Below are 20,223 nucleotides of genomic sequence, written 5' to 3' on the forward strand. Positions count from 1 at the left end.
CATGTCGTAACCACAAAACATCCAGAGCGCTACGGTAACGGCCAATAAAATAGAGCGTCAGAGGCAGTTTGAAGCATTCTATGAAAAGTAAAAAGGCGAGAGCACTTCATTCACGTGTGTCTGTTTACATCTACTCTGTGTGGATCAGAGTGAAGATGCTGCTACAGTAAACACAATTTTACTTCCTGTGTCAGTTATTACCATTAAAAGCATTTATCTGAACTGCTGTGCCACATTTCATAACACAGTTTTGACTTGCATCTAAAGTTGAAGTGGAATGCTCTGATATTTGGAACATTTTATAGTCTCAAAGTGAGTCTCTTCGCTGTCATATTCCGCAGCAGTCTTTAAGAGATTTAGAGATTTAAAATCTCTTATGATTCTCCTCATGTCTGTGGTCTGCACTTAAAAATCATTTAAGAGACTGAAAAATTCTGTAGTGTGTGGCGGACTTTAGTTGGAAGTACAACAGGTGAGCTCATTTTTACTGTTGCACAAGTCGCTCTCATTACAGTTACATTACCGTCACAGGCGAGCTAGCATGAGCCAACAGTTTTTCAGTTAGAAAATTAAACACCTAAACAGAATCATGAACACTCTCAAAAATGTGTTGTTTGAAACCATTTTGTATTTTTTTCTTGAGTCTTTGGTCTTTTTGGCAGGGTTTGCTAATGTGTGCATTGCATCACCATGGTAACTGATGAACATAAATATATTCAGTTTGCACTGAGGTATGATTGCATTATATATTTAGACAAATGTTCTTGTGTTAGATCTCAAATTAAACAGAGAACATATAGACGCACACTCATTGATAAAATAAACCAACATATTGAGTGGTGTCTACTCATTCTTCTCCAAAACTCTGCTGCTCGGGTCCTAAGTAGAACTAGGAAGTACTTCACACGTGCGTCCTGTGCTCAGGTCTCTGCACTGGCTCCTGTGGCTCAGAGAATAGACTTTAAAGCAGCTCTGCTTGTGTAAAAGTCTCTCCATGGCCTAGCACCAAAGAACATCTCCGACATGTTAGTGCCATATGAACCATCTCACATTCTGAGGACTTCAGGGACCGGCCTCCTGCTGGTGCCCAGAGTCAGGACTAAACATGGAGAATCAGTGTTTCAGTTTTCTGCAGCTAAATCCTGGAACAGTCTTCCTGAAGATGTGAGACAGGCCTCTACTTTAACAATGTTTAAATCCAGGCTCAAAACAGTTCTGTTTAGCTGTGAATATGACTGAAAGGTTTTTATTCTGCACTCTTCTATTTAAATGTTAATTTTATGCTGATTATTTATGTTTCGATTTGTTTGTATTGTGATTTTAATGTCTTTTCTTATTCCATAAAGCACTTTGAATTACCTTGTGTATGAATTGTGCTATACAAATAAACCTGTCTTACCTTTTAATTTGAATGGTACTGTGTCTGTTTGGTTATAATGTCTATAAAGTAAAAAATAAATTAAAAAAAGTCCTCCCACAAGAAATTAAGTACAAAACGTGTAATTTCCTGTATTTTAGTGGGTTTGTGATGGCAGTCTCTCTCAGCAAAGCAAAGGGAGAAGACATTTCATTTGGCCCTTTATTCAAATTTTCCATGCCTTTTCCATGTCGGGAAAACAGCCAAATTACTGTATTTTCCAGGTTTTCCAGGATATGTGAGAACCCAGAAAACCTGCTCATTATCTTCCAGATCAGAGTAAAGCATCCTCTTTTCTTTAAAACCAGGACAAAGCAGAGTCTCTGGAGAGTAGAGCTTCTCACAATGGAGTCATTAAACACAACGAGGTCCACAAGCAACACACGTCCAAGGCCAGTCTCGTCTCCAGGCCCCTCAAGTGTATCATCAGCTCCGGTAATTACAACATGCAATCAATCGGAACAGAGCGTGAAGAGAGTCAGATCAGGCTGCACGCATACTCAAATCTAACAGGGCTGTAGTCCTTTAGCTGATCAATTTCCATTTCTCTTGCCAGTTCAGAGGTGTGGGTTGGGACGTGAAGAGCAGGAGGTCTTGGGATGGTGCATCTCATGGGACAATATCCTTAATAAATAAACAAACATAAACATTTACCTTTTCCCAGAGTGATTAGTGTATGTTTGAGTAATCTTTATGCTCCTGTATTCAACACGTCACTGCTTAGAAAATTCCCGTTTTCCCTCAAATTTTTGGTTAGTTGTTTTTTTGATTCAGCATTGTCTCGTAGCCAAATGTGTAAGTAAATACATGCATTCTGACATTAATACGTACATCTCAAATCTAAAAGGTTAAACTGTGCTTGTTTTTACATTTGCGTATACTTTTATTCAACATTTACTCTTGTAAGTGTTTATTCCACTGTTAAATTGTCATCTTTGGTCCTCCATAAACAAACGCATGTCGTCTTTGAATAATGAACATGAACATTCTGACTCTGAGACATTTTTCATTCAGCATTTGTGGCTCGGTTGAAACCTGCCTCCAAATCTGCCAACCCCTCAGAACAAACTGCACTGTAGAGACGTCAGAAGAGAGGGAGAGGGAGAGGAGGAAGACAGGAGGAAGAGGAAGACAGGAGGAAGAGGGGAGAGAGAAGAGAGGGAGAGGAGGAAGACAGGAGGAAGAGGGGAGAGGCAGGGGAGGAAGAGAGGAGAGGGAGAGGAGGAAGAGGGGAGAGAGGAGAGGGGAGAAGAGGACAAAGCGATAAGGAAGAGGGGAGAGGAGGAGAGAGGAGGAAGAGAGAAGGAAGAGAAGAAGGAGAGGGGAGAAGAGGAGAGAGAAATGAGGAAGAGGGGAAAGGAGGAGAGGGAGAGGAGGAAGAGGGGAGAAGAGGAGAGAGAGATGAGGAAGAGGAGAGGAGGAGAGAGGGAGAGGAGGAAGAAGGAAGAAGAAGAGAGAGGGAGAGGAAGAAGAACAGAGAAGAGGGGAGAAAAGGAGAGAGAGATGAGGAAGAGGGGAGAAGAGGATAGAAAAGGAGAGGGGGTTGAGGAAGAAGGGAGAAAAGGAAAAAAAGAAGAGGGAGATGAAGAAAAGAGGAGAAGAGGAGAGCGGGAGAGGAGGAAGAAGGGAGAAGAGTAGCCAGGGAGAGGAGAAAGAAGGGAGAATAGGAGAGGAAGAGGAGGGAGACAGAAGAAAATGAGAGAAAGAGGAGGAAGAGAGCAGTGGAGGACAGGCGGAAGAGAGGAGAAAAGAAGGCAGGGACATGAGGAAGAGGGTAGAGGAAGAAAAAGTGACAGGAGGAAGTGAGAAAAGGAGAGAGGGATGAGAGGAAAAGGGGAGAAAAGGAGAGGGAAGAGGAGACAGAGAAAAGAGAAGGAGAGAGGGACAAGAGGAAGAGAGGATTGCATTTATTTATTTACACTGGTGTCATATTTGGTCCCCCATAGACAAAAGCCTGTCTTCTTTGAATAATTAACATGGACATTCTGTTTTCAAGACATTTTTCATTCAGCTTTTGTGGCTCTGTTCAAACCTGCCACAGCATCAGAAACGACTGCACTGTAGTGACCCCCGCACACCACCAGGGGGAGCCGAGCGCACAGCCCCGACACTGTCCCAGACTCTGCCTCACATCACCACACGTACAGGTACTTAAAAGACACGTCCCTCTGTCCTCCCGTCCCTGTCCTCTGTCCTCCGAGAGAGCCAGTGGGGACACGACGGCTGCCTCGCCCCCGCCGGAGCGCTCCGTCTGGGGGGAAGCGGGACCGGAGCAACGCGCTGCTCCAGAGAGCGAGGAGGAAGGTCGTGAGGAGAATCTCAAAGAGTAAATGCTGCATTGAGGAGAGCAAACAGCCCCACCACCATCACACACACATATATATACAAGAGAGGAGAGGGGGAAGAGAGGAGGAAGAGAGGAGATATACATATACATATACATATACACACAGAGGAAGAGGGGGAAGAGAGGAGAGGAAGAGAGGAGGAAGAGGAGATATACATATACACACAGAGGAAGAGGGGGAAAGAGGAGAGGAAGAGAGGAGGAAGAGGAGATATACATATACATATACAAACAGAGGAAGAGGGGGAAGAGAGGAGAGGAAGAGAGGAGATATGCATATACATATACACACAGAGGAAGAGGGGGAAGAGAGGAGAGGAAGAGAGGAGAGGAAGAGAGGAGAGGAAGAGAGGAGATATACATATACACACAGAGGAAGAGGGGGAAGAGAGGAAGAGAGGAGAGGAAGAGAGGAGGAAGAGAGGAGATATACATATACACACAGAGGAAGAGGGGGAAGAGAGGAGAGGAAGAGAGGAGGAAGAGAGGAGATATACATATACATATACACACAGAGGAAGAGGGGGAAGAGAGGAGAGGAAGAGAGGAGGAAGAGAGGAGATATACATATACACACAGAGGAAGAGGGGGAAGAGAGGAGAGGAAGAGAGGAGGAAGAGAGGAGATATACATATACACACAGAGGAAGAGGGGGAAGAGAGGAGAGGAAGAGAGGAGAGGAAGAGAGGAGATATACATATACATATACACACAGAGGAAGAGGGGGAAGAGAGGAGAGGAAGAGAGGAGGAAGAGGAGATATACATATATATATACACACAGAGAAAGAGGGGGGAGAGAGGAGAGGAAGAGAGGAGGAAGAGGAGATATACATATACACACAGAGGAAGAGGGGGAAGAGAGGAGAGGAAGAGAGGAGGAAGAGGAGATATACATATATATACACACAGAGAAAGAGGGGGAAGAGGGGAGAGGAAGAGAGGAGGAAGAGGAGATATACATATACACACAGAGGAAGAGGGGGAAGAGAGGAGAGGAAGAGAGGAGGAAGAGGAGATATACATATATATACACACAGAGAAAGAGGGGGAAGAGGGGAGAGGAAGAGAGGAGGAAGAGGAGATATACATATACACACAGAGGAAGAGGGAGAAGAGAGGAGAGGAAGAGAGGAGGAAGAGAGGAGATATACATATATATATACACAGAGAAAGAGGGAGAAGAGAGGAGAGGAAGAGAGGAGATATACATATATATACACACAGAGAAAGAGGGGGAAGAGAGGAGAGGAAGAGAGGAGGAAGAGGAGATATACATATACACACAGAGGAAGAGGGGGAAGAGAGGAAAGGAAGAAGAGAGGAGATATATATATACACACAGAGGAAGAGGCGGAAGAGAGGAGATATAGATATATACATACACAGAGGGAGAGGAAGAAAAGAGGAGAGGAGAGGAAGAAGAGAGGGGGAGAGGGGGAAAAGAGGAGAGGAGGAAGAGAGGGAAAAGAGGAAGAGAGGGGGAGGGAAGAGAGGAAGAGGAGGAAGAGAGGAGAGGGGGAAAAGGAAGAGAGGGAGAGGAGGAAGAGAGAGAGGAGAAACAGAAGATAGGGAGAGGAGGAAAGGTAGAGAGAAGGAGAGAAGAAAAGGAGGAAAAGAGTGACAGAGTGAAAGAAGAAAGAAGAAAGAGAGAGGTGGAAGAGAGGAAAGAAGGAGAGGAGAAAGAGAAGAAAAGGAGAGAGAAAGGAAGAACAAGGAAGAAAGAGAGAGAGAGAAAGGAAAACCAGGAGAAAAGTAGAGAGGGAGAGGAATAGAGAAGATGAGGAGAGAGGAAAATGAAAAATGGAGAGCAGGAATAGGAAAGAGGGAGAGAAAAAGGAGAACGGGTGCAGAAGAGAGGAGAGGACAAAGAAAAGAAAATGAGAGGGAGAGGAGGAAGGGAGAAGAAAAGGAGTGAATGAAGGAGTGAGGTAAGAGAGAAGCAAGACAGTAAAATGGGAGATTTAGAGGAGAAATAGAGAAAAGGAGAGGAGAAAGAGAAGAAAAGGAGAGATAAGAGGAGGAATAGAGGAAAGGGAGACATGAAAGATAAAAAATAGAGAGGGAGATGAGTGAGAGATGGAGAGAAAAAGGAGAGAAGGAAAGGAGGAAAAGAGCAGAAAGGGGAATGAGAAAGTAATACGAGAAGGAAGAACAGAAGACAGGAGAGGGAGATGAGAGGGGATGTGTAAAAGAGGAAGAATACAGGAAAAGGAAAAAGGGAGATAAAGAAAAAGGAGAAGGGAAATGATGGGGGGCTGGTGGTTTTGCAGAAGTCTGAGCAGGCGCACTCACATCTTCACATGTGGGAAAGAGGGAGCAGTTAGCCATTTTCAGACAATCCTTTTTCAGTCTCCCCATAACAATAATCTGATGATGTTTTCTGCTTATGACTGCACAATCACAATCATATCGAAACCGCAATTTGAAATGTCGCATTTCTCAGACTCCAGACTGCAATTATTCAGGTCATAGCATGTCCTCTGTTAACAACAAAATATAACAAAATATCTGTTTCTGAGGAAAAAACTAAAAATGTTAGCCCTGCAGTTTAGACCACAACAAACACATTCTGAAATGTGAAGGATTCTCATATTACAATTAACCACAAAATACAGAACACATACCTTAAACTGCATTTGACTGTTTTTCATGTTTTTCTAATGCTGACTTGGTTTAATGGGATAGTTTTACACCAGTCGAGTGTTGAACAGGAAGTAACACTGGTTCATAAAACAGAATACCTAACTCTACATCATCAATCCAAAAACATTAGGAAAGCAAGACACACACATATTTCTGACCATTTAAACATGAATTTATCCACATAAAGGTGTGTGTATTTAGGCATCAAATAACTATTGTGTAAATGAGATGAGTTTTGTTCTTTGTTTACATTATGGCTGTCAAAGTAATGGTTGGGGACCAATGCTGCATTCACGTGGTCCTCGGGAACTGTTTGTATTATTCATGTGATTTTATCTCAGAAAGTTGGGATTTTGATGTCACCATTAATGAAATCACTGAGCCTACTCTTAAAAGAGCTAAACAGTAAGAATTGTTGTTGCTGGTAACCTTCTAAACTTTAGCTAATCTGTTTACTTTAGCTAGTAAACGATACATCAGTGATTAATTAAACTGTTGTAGTCTTGGATCATTCTTGGGTCATTCTTGTGCTGATCTGTGGCTCTTATGATCTGGAGAATTGATGTTTGACCCCTAAATGTAATAACTTTTAGTCTAAGAGCTCAAATGCGTTAGATCAATGGACAAATGAGTTGATTTTGGTTCATCAGCTCAGAGCAGGTGACGTCAGGTGTGGAAGTCGGGCAGAAGGTTTTGGCCTGAGTTCCTGAGTTGTTTTATTGACTTGTGCGAGCGTTCATGTGCATTTTTCTACTCCCAGAGCCCAAGTATCACATGTAATATGAATTAACCACAAAAAGGCAGAAATATTGCTTTATACCTTTGTTAAAATGATGACAGCTCTTTTTGCTGTCACTTAAAAATGGTTTCATTTATAGATTTACTTGATGTTCTGATTTAGCCTGATTTAGATCTTCAGATCAACAAAACTGAGATATAATAAATATTTTGATATTGCACTTGTACAAAACATATTACAAAAACATGTTAATATACATTACATATGACAATGCATATTGTCATAGAACAGTTATAGAATTATGTAATTACATTACATTTAACTATGTTTAATGAGATGTGTTGTTTAACCTGTAATATGCACTTAAAAAAAATAAGACATTGTGCTTTTTTCTGCTGTACAGCTGTAAATAATTTCATAATTTGAGACCTGTGAATTGTTATGTTTGATTTATTTTAAATTGCAATATTCATCTTAACAATTTAATAAAAGAAACAAGTTCACTAATTTAAATTTTGGAATACTACAAAGTCCAATCAGGTGTGAGGAGCCCACTCTCGCCTGCCCCTTTATGGCACGTCACTGCAAACATCATCACCACAAAGTGCTGCATACTGTCAAAACACCTGGCTGTGATTCGGGCAGTCATGTGTGATGTCACGTAGTACTCCAAATTGCAGTGCCCACTAGAGGCAGCACACATATCTTTGACAATTTGCGACCGGAAAGCAACAAATTTACAGAGGTTGCCAAAAATGACTAAGAACAGTAGATAATGCTATTAAAACACCTTATACACAGTTTAGTAGTGAAACAAGTAGCATTAGTTTGTAAACAAAAGTTCTTTTTAACAGAGCAGTGTGTTGCACATATCTTGACGTGTTTGGGATGCCATTTGCATCCTTCTGCCAAAGGCTCATGTGATGTGTCTTGTGGCTGATAGTTCAAAGTTGATAGCCCCCCTTGTCCCTGTTCACTGTCCCGTTTGCTCATTTCCACATCTCAATAGCCTCCTTATCCAACCTTTGTGGAGATGTCGGACTGCAGATGGTGCATGTCTCCTACCAATGCAGTAGGAGAATGGTACCAAAATCTGTGTATATCAGTCGGGAGACCTGTCACATGACCCTTCTGAAAAAGGATGCAGAAGGCATCCCAAACATGTCAAGACCAAAATGAACCTGTTTGAAGTGAAGTAGCTTTAATGCTTAGTTCCACTTTAAAGGGCCTGTACCTGATTGTTTCCCATGTATTTGAGCAGGATGTGTCATGATCCAGTACAGATACCTTTTATAAGCAGCTCTTGAGGTCAAATGTGTAAATCAGGTATAGCATCTTTAATAGTAAATACCACCTTAAATATGCTATCAGAATAAAGCCTTTTGCAGTTGGCCATATTGGTTTCAACCGCAGCAGAACTGAGGAAACAGTGCTTCTCCCTCTGAACCCCTCACCATAAGAACATAGGTCCCCCCCACCCCACCCCCAGTCCCGGCACCGCAGCCTCCTCCACTCTCTGAAACTCTGCCTATAAATCACACTGCGCTGACGTCTGTATTAGCTGTGCATTTGAATAGGAATGACTCTGCGCTCGGAGGGGAGAGCGACACGATAAGATGCTCGGCTTGGCGTTTGTGTTGTCTCTATCTCCTCTCCTCCATCGCTCCATCTAATCCTCTCTCCGCTCCGGCAGAGGTGGATTGTGGGTAAAGAGCACAAAAGCCAGTGTTTGTGAGCTAATAGGGCTGACTTTAATCCACGATATCCTCGTCTTCGCCAGGCACCGCTATGGCTAAGGCTCTGAAGGGTTAGCGAAGTGAACAACTATGACGTCAGAACAGTTTGATATAGGTAAACCTAAATGCTATTCCTTACAAGAGAAATGATAATACGTAAGTAATAGTACATGTAAGAGTGAACTATTACTTACTTATTATCATAACTATTTTACTTCTATGGGGCATTAAAGAAGGTTTGTTTGTTTTTTTTATTCTATGCAGTATGTTACCTTTTATTGTTTTGAAAATCACAAACTTTAAATACTACTAAAACTTTACTTACTTATACAGTAAACATCACTGTCCTGAAACCCATAAAGCTCATGTAGGCATCCACCATGACTAGACCAAGACTAAACCACGACTAGACCAGGACTAGACCAGAACTAGACCCAAACTAAACCAGGACTGCACCAGGACAAAATCAGGGACTAAATCATGATTAAACTATCACTAAATCAGGGACTAAATCAAAACTAGACGAGGGACTAAACCAGAGCTACTCCAAGACTAAACCACGACTAAACCAGGACTAAACCATGACTAAACCAGGACTACACTAGGACTAGACCAGAATTAAACCAGAACTAGATCAAGACTAAACAAGCACACTCATCAAAAAAGTTACACAGTGCACCTTTAACCTAATTGTAGTATCATTTCTATTGCAATCTGTGCTACTTATTTAGTCCCTGATTTTGTCCCTGGTCTAGTCCTGATACTACAATGATCCACTCCTAACAACTGTTTCAAAATGTTCTGGTCTCACTATTGTTCTCAAATTGCACTGATAGTCTTGGTTTAGTTCTGTTCTAGTTCTGGTTTAGTCCTAGTTTAGTCCTGGTTTAGCTCTCGTTTAGTCCTGGTTTTGTCTTCCTTTAGTCCTGGTTTAGTCCTGGTTTTGTCTTCCTTTAGTCCTGGTTTAGTCCTGGTTTTGTCTTCCTTTGGTCCTGGTTTAGTCCTGGTTTAGTCCTGGTTTAGTCCTGGTTTTGTCCCTGGTCTAGTTCGTGTTAAGTCTTGGATAAGGGTGCAGTGGTAACTTTTCTGGTGAGTGGGTCAGCCTCCTGTATGCTATTGCTTTGCCTGAAATGTTCCGCAGCGTGGCATTTAACATATTTAACTAGTATTTATTTAATTATAGCTGTTTTATAATTCACAAACAAACTTGGAAAACATTCTCACTATTTAACTATAATAATTCATACCTCAAAACGCTCCCCATCTCAAAACAAACACAAAAGATATATAAGTGCATAAAGCTCAATGTCATTTAGATGCATTGTTCCGGTGAAATCAAAGCTCAGCCTCGAGAGCAGTGCAGTGATGAGGAGCATGTTAATAGCTTTAGCAGCGTGTCAACACAAGGTTAAACCAAACAGTGGAGTCTTGGGGGGAGCAGCTGTGTGTGCTGGGGACACAAAATGGCAGAAGAGTGCGACAAATGAGCTAAGTGTGCAGAGCGCTGACACAGGCCGCTTGGGTAATTGACGTTGGATTAATAGAATAATGGGAATGTAACACGTCCCCACTTGAAAGTCATTTCTGCTCACACAATAGCTCCACGCGCCTCAAATCAGCGCGGCGAATTAAAAGTTGGCCATCAGGAAGTGTGTCGGTGTGCGTGCTAAAGCTAATCAGGCTAATCAAGCTAAGCAGAGCGCGCGGAGGAGACAGGGCTAATGTGAGTGACGAGGGAGCAGGACGAGACACCTGGAACTGCTGTGGCCAATCACAGCACAGTCCAACACATAAAGTATACAGAAAGTCCATGTATGAGCATGTGTAAGTTATCTGTTCAGTGCTGTTCAAGTATTTTTTGAAGGACTCGGACATGTGCAATGAGATGCGTATAAAAATCCTCAGAAGTTTAATCATTTTCTCAGTGACAACTGCTTAGTATTTACAGATGAAATATATTAATTTGTAATAGCCTAAACGAATCACAACTGTAACTGTTGTTGATGTAAATTCCACTCCTGCTGGGACGGGATGCTGTCAGTCAACAACTTTACCCGTCTTCAGAATGATACATGGGGTTGTCATGGTGCAGCTAAACCAAAGGGTCCAAACTCCTCTACTCCCTCTGGCAGATAGCAGTCAGATTTTCTCTTTAGGACCTTTCACTTACATGAAGGTCTTAAATGCCCTCCATTCCATAAACCCAAAGAAGTCTATGGAAGCCGATGACCTTGATCCAAAACTTCTGTTACTAGCTGCCCCATATTTAATTCAACCTCTATTACGTATTTTTTTTATTTATCAATTTAAATGTCAGTTATACCACAATTATGGAAAAAGGCATATGTTTTGGCTTTATATAAAGGTGGGACAACTACAAATGTATATCATGCCTGGCCAATATCTAAATTATCTTGTCTTGCAAAAGTTTGCAAATCAGTTGGTTCCAAAATTATCTTTCAAACAGAACCCAGGCAGCAGCTAATGGGTTCCATTGGTTGCAATTTAAGACAAAGCCTGATACATTTATATGCAGATGATGCTGTTTTGTATGCAAGTGCTCCCTCTGCTGATTAGGCGATTTTAAAACTACAGCAAGATTTTCATGAAATCCAACATTCTCTCAAAAATCTTATTACCATTGAAAGCAAATACATCTAAGTATATAACTTTTTTCCTAAAAAAACAACAAAAAAAACAACAAAAAAAAAACAAAACACACATTTAAGAGATGAATCTACAAATCTTTATACACTAAACTGACCCAGTTGGCCTTATGAAACCGTTTAATATAGTGCACCTGGAGACCACACAAAAAACAAACTCAAGTCTGCACCATACTATGTTATAACAAGTGAACATTATAACACATGGAGGAGCATGGACCAACTCCACCCCTCCTCCTCCCTCACCGTCCCCCCTCTCTCCATTCATGTGGGATTTGTATTCAAGTGCGCTGTCATGTCACCGTTTTAGCTAAGCCCCGGTTTCCACGGAGACGCTGCCATCGGGGAGCGGGATATTAATCACTGAATTAATTATTACGGGCTGCCTTGAGGGAGAGTGTGGAGAATTAACCCTGTTTAAGGAGAACAATGGAGGAAGCGGTCGACTCGTGCACCCCTTGAGCCTGGTGCTGGTGTTCACAGCTGTGGAGAGCCGCTATAACTCCTACTGTGTGTCAAATCGTGCAGATATGTGTGAAACAATGAATATTAATACATTAGAGCCTGGAAAATGTATAGTAACTTCATTTACAGACTTAGAAACATGCACTGGGTCAAAGTTTCACAGCAGCAGCGTAGAGTGATGTGAAGTGTGAAGTGGTGATGCATGGACCAGGGTGGTGTGTGCTGCATTGTGTGATCTTACACAACATTTCACCAAAGTTTGTAGAACACACGCATAGGCTCCTCCGTTATAACATGAGGAATGAACACCAAGAGAGTGCATCATTGGCCTTTTATTTAGTGTGTGTGTGAGTGTATTTTATATATATATATATATATATATATATATATATATATATATATATATATATATATATATATATATATATATATATATATATATATATATATATATACACATATGTGTGTGTGTATATTTAAATTATTTTAGTGCTAATTAGTTACAAAATTGTCTTGTTTTAATTTGAAAGATGAAAATAAATCTTTGCTTAATGTTTCAGAGCAGAGACATGAATTATTTATTTTTTGTTTTCTTTATGTGTTATTTTTTGGTGTAAAAGTACTGATAAAAGAACTGTTAAAACATCGACTCGATAAGGAGTATTGATAAGAGTAGTATCGATAAATCCTTAACAATGCCCATCCCTACAGGCAAATCAATAACATCTCTATGGAGACCCCCCCATCAGAAAAGTTGCATTGTGTACCTTTAAGAGGATGGACTGGTTTTGTTTCCCCACCAACTATCAGCATATCAACAGCCTATATTCAGTGCACAACATTATCAAAAACAGATCTCAGATCGGATCTCAGATCTTCTTGCAGATCTCAACACTCAGCCAAATATTCAAGTTTGGCCCACGGCCTCACCTCATCTAGACTATGTCATCCACCTCTAATTAGACCTGTCAAGATAACACATTTTGAAGCACGATATATCACTACAGAGAAATATTGAGAAATATCTTTCCTTCTCTAGATTCAAACACAACTAAAGGATACATTTATTGAAAGCTTTATCATGAAGTGCATGAAGTGGGGGAAGAGGGTGGAGACTTTAGGCAGTTTTGACCACAACCCACATGTGCCTTAACTTGAACCAGCTCTGTCCTTCCTAAAACCCACCCTGAGCGTACAAAAGTGAAAGCATACAGTTCCTACCACAGAGCCACTGCTATAGGCTGCTTACGTGCAGGGGATCCTCCATCTTGTGACTCTCCTCAGGCAGAAGGAGGAAGGGAGGGCTGCAACATACAGGCCAGTGTGGTCTTTCATCTCATTTTAACACAACTCTATGGGTTCTTAAGGCGCACAGATAACAAAGCTATTATAGAAGCACTTATACAGCGCTATAGGAGGCGTTAGCTACAGCTTAAAATAACCAGTCAATCTTATGGGAGCACTAAAGCCATCCAGACACAGCAGCCAGGACGGACTGGGTCTAAGCCGGAGCCATGAAGGACATTGCAGCACAGAGACACTCTCAGCCCTGTGGACAAGACCTCAAAGTAGGCAGCCCTCAAAGGAGACTGGAGCTTTTAGTGCACCTTTATCCTGAACTAAATAATTATGCATAATATGTGGATGATAATAATTAAACAAAATGTACCTCATTTATATATAAGGTCATTTATTCATCTATCTGTCATCTATTTTAACAGTTTTTGATGGTTCGAAATTCTCTCAAAAGACACTCAAATGATGTGCCATGTTTGTACATTAAAGTGTATTCATAATTTTATACACTCATTTTAGATTATACTGTAGATTGTGAATTAATGTTAATTCCTCATTTATAAAAGCTCTTTCTATTTGTTCAAATGTTCATTAAGAGAAGTCATAGTCATATTTCTTATAAGGTTGTCGAAAATGATACTAATCAATGTGAACACTAGTATCAAAACTAGATAATGATTTAAGCAATTATCAATACTGAAAACTCACACAACTGGACCAAATTTGACCTGAACACTGTCATCTCGAGTTTTATCAGAACTAGTGCAAGACCACGTGGTAAAATGTTGAAAATTACAATATTTTCTAAAAAAGAGCTTTTAAAATGATCATGTGGGTATCAAAATTTGGTGTCAGGCATCAAATCAATTTAGTATTTAGTATTAAAATCGAGCTTGAAATTTTAGTATCATGACAACATAAATTTCTATATGTGACGTAACGTTTACTAGCTGTATAACGTGAGAACACAAAGCACACAGCGGTCTTATTTTGACAATTAGCATGCTAGTCGTTGCAGTGAATAATCGATACTACTGCATTTGAAAAGTGAGGAATAACTTTGGACCACTGCAAAATTTTGTGGTCATGTTTTTCATGTTTTTAAGCTCAGATACAGCGCCTTTAAACCGTCTTTTACTGGATCGCACTTGAAAGTGAAAGCAACACGATCTTGAAGAGTTGAACATATAGCTTTTGGTGTAAAATCTACTGGTTCCCATTTCTACTTCAAAGTGCCTGTGGTTTTGTCCAAAGGGAAGAGAAGGCTCACGTTCACACATAGACAGGCTGACAGACACACAAACACACAGCACATACCTGTGTACAGATAGGGACAGAGAGTCGACCTAACAGCACTTAAATCTCTACCACTGAGACACAAAGAAAGCATATGACTAATCTTACCTATGGCCACCATGCAAATCCTTTATATCAACACTGCAGCTGCTCAAGTTTTCTAGACAATACTAGGACAATGCAGACAAGTCTTAGCTCTACAATGAAATATCTGATTATTATTAATACTACAGAATACAACTAACAACAAAACATGGAGCAGTTGGGACTAAGGCTGCAACGATTCATCAGATTAATCATGACTATTCAGCTATTGACTAAACATAATAGTATTTTTTTTTTATATTATCTGTTAACAAAAGACCTAAGGGTTGTTAAGTGTGATGTCACTTCCGGGTCCAGGGCGCATTAGCTGCTTGAAAACAATTTACAAATTCCTCTTTTTGTGGAGAGACAATACAACTCATGTTAAAAAGGAGCTACCGTTGCTTGATGGTAACAAAGTTTTAAGTGTAACAGAAAGTGTACAAGGTTAAGGTAAGGAGCTGGGCTAAACTGTCGTTAGCGGTGACCAACAGTTAGTCAGATATACACACTGGTCATTCAGTTTACTATGTAATTACAATATTTGATCTGATACTACTTGAGCTTCAACATAGCTTTTTGAAAGGTAATTGTCTTGTTTGTGCTAGAAAAAGCTAAAAATCAGCCGTGAAGTTGCCGGTTGGACCTGGAAGTGAATCACTTAACCTATTATAACAAAGACAGCTGAATCAAATGTAAAAAAAAATATATCATTACTGATTTTCATTGATAATACATCTTGTTTTGTAAATATTCTCTACCTAGAAGCTTAGCCTTTATTTGTATAAAAGTATATCTAAAAAATCTAGAACAGAAATAGTCATTTGAGTGGTAGTAAAAATAATGGCTTAGTTGCAGCCCTAGTTGAGACCTGTTTGTAGCTTACAGCATTAGCATGTGTCCCTCTAGTCTGGTTGACCGGACAGATTTCTTATTGTATTCTTTACCGAGAACATCAGTCTGGCATCTCTCCATTCATGTATGATTTGCCCAAGATCCAAGACACACAATTCTCCAATGCTTTACACAGATGTGAGTCTCCCCAGTGTCAGATGGGCATAATTAACAGGTGGAATGCACACGGTCTGTCCACATCAAAACAAATATGAATGCTCACAAGGAAAAAAGAAAGAAAAAAATATCACAGGGGACTGAAAAACATCACAGATTTCTGCACAATCAATGAACAAAGCACAAAAGTGAGGTGAGAGAAGTTTTTTTGTTCAAAATGTCTCCTACCTCTACAGTCTAGTAAAGAGATAATTTCCAGTGGAGAGATACCAGACTAGCTTTGTATAGAATAGGAAAAGAATCAGTCTGGCCAGCCAGACTATTTTCTTCAGCGTCCACTCCAAAGCCTGCATCCCAGTTTTATCTCATGACTGGAGAACTCTACTGACCACAAGGACACTGAGGACACATGTTAGTGCCAGGTCTGAAGTGCCAAAACTGCCCCCGTTCACTACTCAGACAAAATGTAACACAGTTTAACTATAGCATAATACTTCTACTTCTTAATTAACCACAAACAGTATCTATCTGCATGCAACAGAACGCACTAGTCCACTCCGTGCTAAGGCTTGTTGTAGTTAGAAGAAAGTGTTGAGTCAAGAGCACAAAAAACATGAAGATGATAAAAAGACAAGTCATTTTTCATCATATTTCCCGTATTAGATATTTTAGATATATTAGGTAAAGTTAAAGGAAGGGTATGTAGGATTTAATATTCAATATATGTCCCCACATACAAAGTAAACCTTTATTCAATTTACTGATCCCACTGGTACTTTGATTTAATCAACACAGTTTATGATCAAAAAGCAGTTTATCTTTACATTTTGTGTTTGGGTTGTAAATTAACCATAAAGCAGAATGAGCAGCTGGATTCTACAACTGTAACCAGTTGGTTTATACCTAAAATGCTTCTCATTGATCTGAATCATCACTACTTAAACCCCCGCACCTGCAGCCAGTCATTAATCACTGAGAGTCTTGCAGTTCTGTTTTAGACCAGTAGGACTATAGTACATAACCCTTCCTTTAAGTGCACATGTGTGAGCCTGAGCAGGTCTAGTGTAGTGGAGCGTGCTATACCTGGGGGAGATGTCACAGCCCTGCTGCATGAAGGCGCCCAGGGAGAACCAGAGAGAATTGAAGATGCCGAACTCATTGGGGGGCTGGTCGCTGGGCGGACCGTCGGTGCCCTCCTCGGGCTCCTCGGTGTGCCACTCGTACGGGCTGAAGCGGCTGACCAGGAAGAGCACCACGCTTACGCCGATGTAGGCGAACACGATGCACATCCAGATCTCATAGGCCAGCGGGTCCAGGAAGGAGAAGACACCCGGTTTGGACTTCTGGGGCTTTTTGATCATGATGGAGATGCCCAGAGACATGAAGGGCTTGGAGAAGTCAATCACCTCCTCCCGGACCAGCGTGATGGTCAAAGGGGCCACAGCGATTTCCGCTTTCTGCAACACACACACAGTCATCAAACTCAGGTTCACACAATGACTGTAAGGTATGATGTACAGTATGTGTCCCACAGCAATCTATCCCTTATGCACACCCACAGCATCAGCTCGCACACACATGGGCAGGTTAGATTTTAGCCCCTTTCCATTTGTATTTATTGGGCTGCTCTCTACCCTTCTCATCACGTTACAGTGGAAACATCTGATGCTATATTCTACTCCATCAACTAACCCATTGCCCTACTGTCACGTCCTTGATTTTTTGGTATATAAAATGTATTTATTTTCCACCAAAGAACCCAAGCACGTGTGAGACTGCAGAAGTGCTGAGTGGTTTGTTCCCACAGCGATAGAAGCTCTGTATAAGGAGACAGAGGCTGTACAGCTGGAGCTAAGGCTGCAGCTCAGGCTGAGAGGCTTACAGAACACACAGGGAAAGTGCTTAGTCCACAGTCCCTCTGCAACTGAGCCTGACCTGCGCATGTGACGCCAGCACCAGCTCACATTCACGGACATTCAGGGCAGGACATAGAACAGTGTATCACCTTAGGACAATGAGAGACAAGGGGGGTTATCCCAAAAAAAACCTTGAATTTAAAATCTGCCAAAAATGAAAACATGCTATGCCTCTCAAAAGTGTTGAATATCATATACTAATCATTATTAAAACTAGTATAAGACCACATAAACAAGTATGCGCCAATGGACCACTATGGAACTTGCCTGGATGACTGTACGATTACACAAATAAAAAAAATACATGGTAATATAAAAGAAACTACTATGATTTAATGTTGAAAATCACATTCTATTGTCTAAAGAAGTGTTTTTATAATCATTGTGGTACTGGAATCTGTATTGAGTATCAAGTCTATTCCTTAGTATCAATATTGAGTTTGAAATTTTAGTATTTTGACAACACAGTGTATGGTTTACTAGTTTTTACCTCCAGTCGCATCCATTCTGGAATTTTTCACTTTCTGATGACGTCGCATTTTAAAAGGTCTGTAGAAGTTATGGTTAAAGCAGCCTCCTTAAGCTCTTTTGTGCAATTGCAGCGGCACAGCGCACTACATGTGACCTATTTAAGATGCATTGCACAGGGAAAACAGCAGGCAGAATTCATGCACCTGCATATTCTTGTACCCGACTGCTATGCTTGTACTTACGCTGCATTTGTGATGACATTTCAGATTTAACTTGACCTCTGATTTTCATTATGACAATCCAACTGCAAAAGTTTTTAAGGAACTGTATGGCCTCAAGAAGACAGTCACAACATATTTTAAACAACTGCATATTAGTTGCATATTAGGAATTCTGATCGTGAGGATCATAGCAACCAAAGAGCCAATCCGGAGTGAGACTGTTCCCACTCGCACAGTTGGTTTAGCAGGGACTGGGTGCTTTAGCAAAAGGGAACTTATAAACATGTCAGTTGTTTTAACTTGTTTTGTGTCTTGTCTTGTTACAGTAAGTAGTACAACAACTGAAAAATCTTTGTGGTACTGACCCCGTACACCAGCTCCCCGACCATCCCGTTCCAGATCTTGGTCTCCGGGTCCCTGGCGCCATACTTCCCGTCCGGTACGATGGAGATCTTGTACTTGATCCCAATGTGCTTGGCTATCTCCGAAGCCAGGTCCACGCAGTATCCCTCATACTGTTCGTTCCCCTCGTACATCTCCCAGTTCTTCTTTAGCATGACGTACGGCCCTTCCTAGCACAGAGCATACCAGTGAACGGAGCATGCACAACAGACTTAATCTACAGTTTTCAGAATGAGACAGAGTAAGACCATAGTTGTTAAAAGCTCTGTACCTGATTTTATTTATTCATTTTTTTTATGAAAAAAACAAACAAAACAAATTATTTATATTAAAGGGTTTGCAGTGGTCCAAAGTTATTCCTCACTTACCTGATGCATTACAAACATCCTAATTATTCACCATGATGAGTTTATAAGTATTTTTCACAACTTTCAGGTACCACGGTGAAATTTTGCTGTGATGGTAAAGCTAACAACAACTAGTATGCTAACCCGCACTTCCAGACCATAAAATGCTTTATAATTACAGTAGACAGTACACAGCAGACTTAGTGTGACCTTAGGAGCTGCTACAATATATCTGTACTGGGGCAAGGCAAATTTTGCTTTAAAACATGGGAAAATTGGCCTTTAAAGTGGATATATTATAAAACCAGCACTTGGAGTCAAAATGAGACTGCATTGTTCTGCCTATATCTAATTTAAATTTTGTTGTTTTTAGCTCTACTGTGAAGGTAAAACTTGGCTCTGTCCTCTGAGTTGTGAAAAGTACAAAGAAAGTCATTGTGGTGAATAAGTCGAATGTTAGAAATGTGTTAGGAAGGTGAGGAATAATTTTGGACCACTGCAAACTGTTTAAAATGAACTAGTTCTGTTTTTTACTTTTTTAGCACAGTAAATATCAGGTACAGCATCTTTGCCAATTTATAAGAAAATGTAACATATTTTGAATGGGAAAAAATGTCGCATACAACAGGATGCTGAAAGCCATGTATGAACAGAACAAAACACAGCAGATGCACAGCACACAGAGGTTACAGTGCACATGACAAGTTAGAATACTCACTTCACTAAAACATAGTTAAGTGCAATACATAACTTGAGAAAAGTCGGCCACCTGCTCGTCTCCTTTTGCCTGCAGTGTTCTACAGTATGGCTTTGAACTTATCTATCATGGAGACAAGTCTAAGTTACAAGTCAGATCTGTGGAGAACTTGGCACACTTATGTGTTTTCCAAGGTATTTTTGAGCAATAAGCCTGGTGTTACAAAATAGTTTTATTTAATGCCTTACTGTGGAAGATTCAAAGCAAAGCAATCACGTTTCCATGGAAACAAGCAGGCAGGGGACCCTCCAACGCTTACGTAGTGCATAGTTACTTCTTGGTTGAACATGGGCAGCAGACGTGACATACACAGGATAATTACATGTGTGGTTACCTAGCAACTATAGTGTAAACAAGGCCCAAAATCATTCCTATGATTTTAAAGTATGAAAAAAAAAACATGACAA

The 20,223-nt window shown here is 40.7% G+C and overlaps 1 protein-coding gene across 4 annotated transcripts in view; it reads right to left on the reverse strand.

The window, feature by feature from the left end:
• LOC117381749 (glutamate receptor 4) overlaps nucleotides 1-20,223 on the reverse strand; it is a 132,666-nt gene that overhangs the window by 14,288 nt on the left and 98,155 nt on the right. For all 4 annotated transcript variants that reach the window (XM_055226969.1, XM_033978757.2, XM_055226971.1 and 1 more), the window contains exons 10-11: nucleotides 18,676-18,882; nucleotides 16,786-17,159 (exon numbers count right to left, since the gene is read on the reverse strand). In XM_055226969.1, coding sequence (XP_055082944.1) covers nucleotides 16,786-17,159; nucleotides 18,676-18,882 — 581 coding nt within the window. The remainder of the gene's footprint in view (nucleotides 1-16,785; nucleotides 17,160-18,675; nucleotides 18,883-20,223) is intronic.

The sequence above is a fragment of the Periophthalmus magnuspinnatus genome, chromosome 14 (genome assembly GCF_009829125.3).
Source record: "Periophthalmus magnuspinnatus isolate fPerMag1 chromosome 14, fPerMag1.2.pri, whole genome shotgun sequence".
NCBI classification, from domain to species: domain Eukaryota; kingdom Metazoa; phylum Chordata; class Actinopteri; order Gobiiformes; family Gobiidae; genus Periophthalmus; species Periophthalmus magnuspinnatus.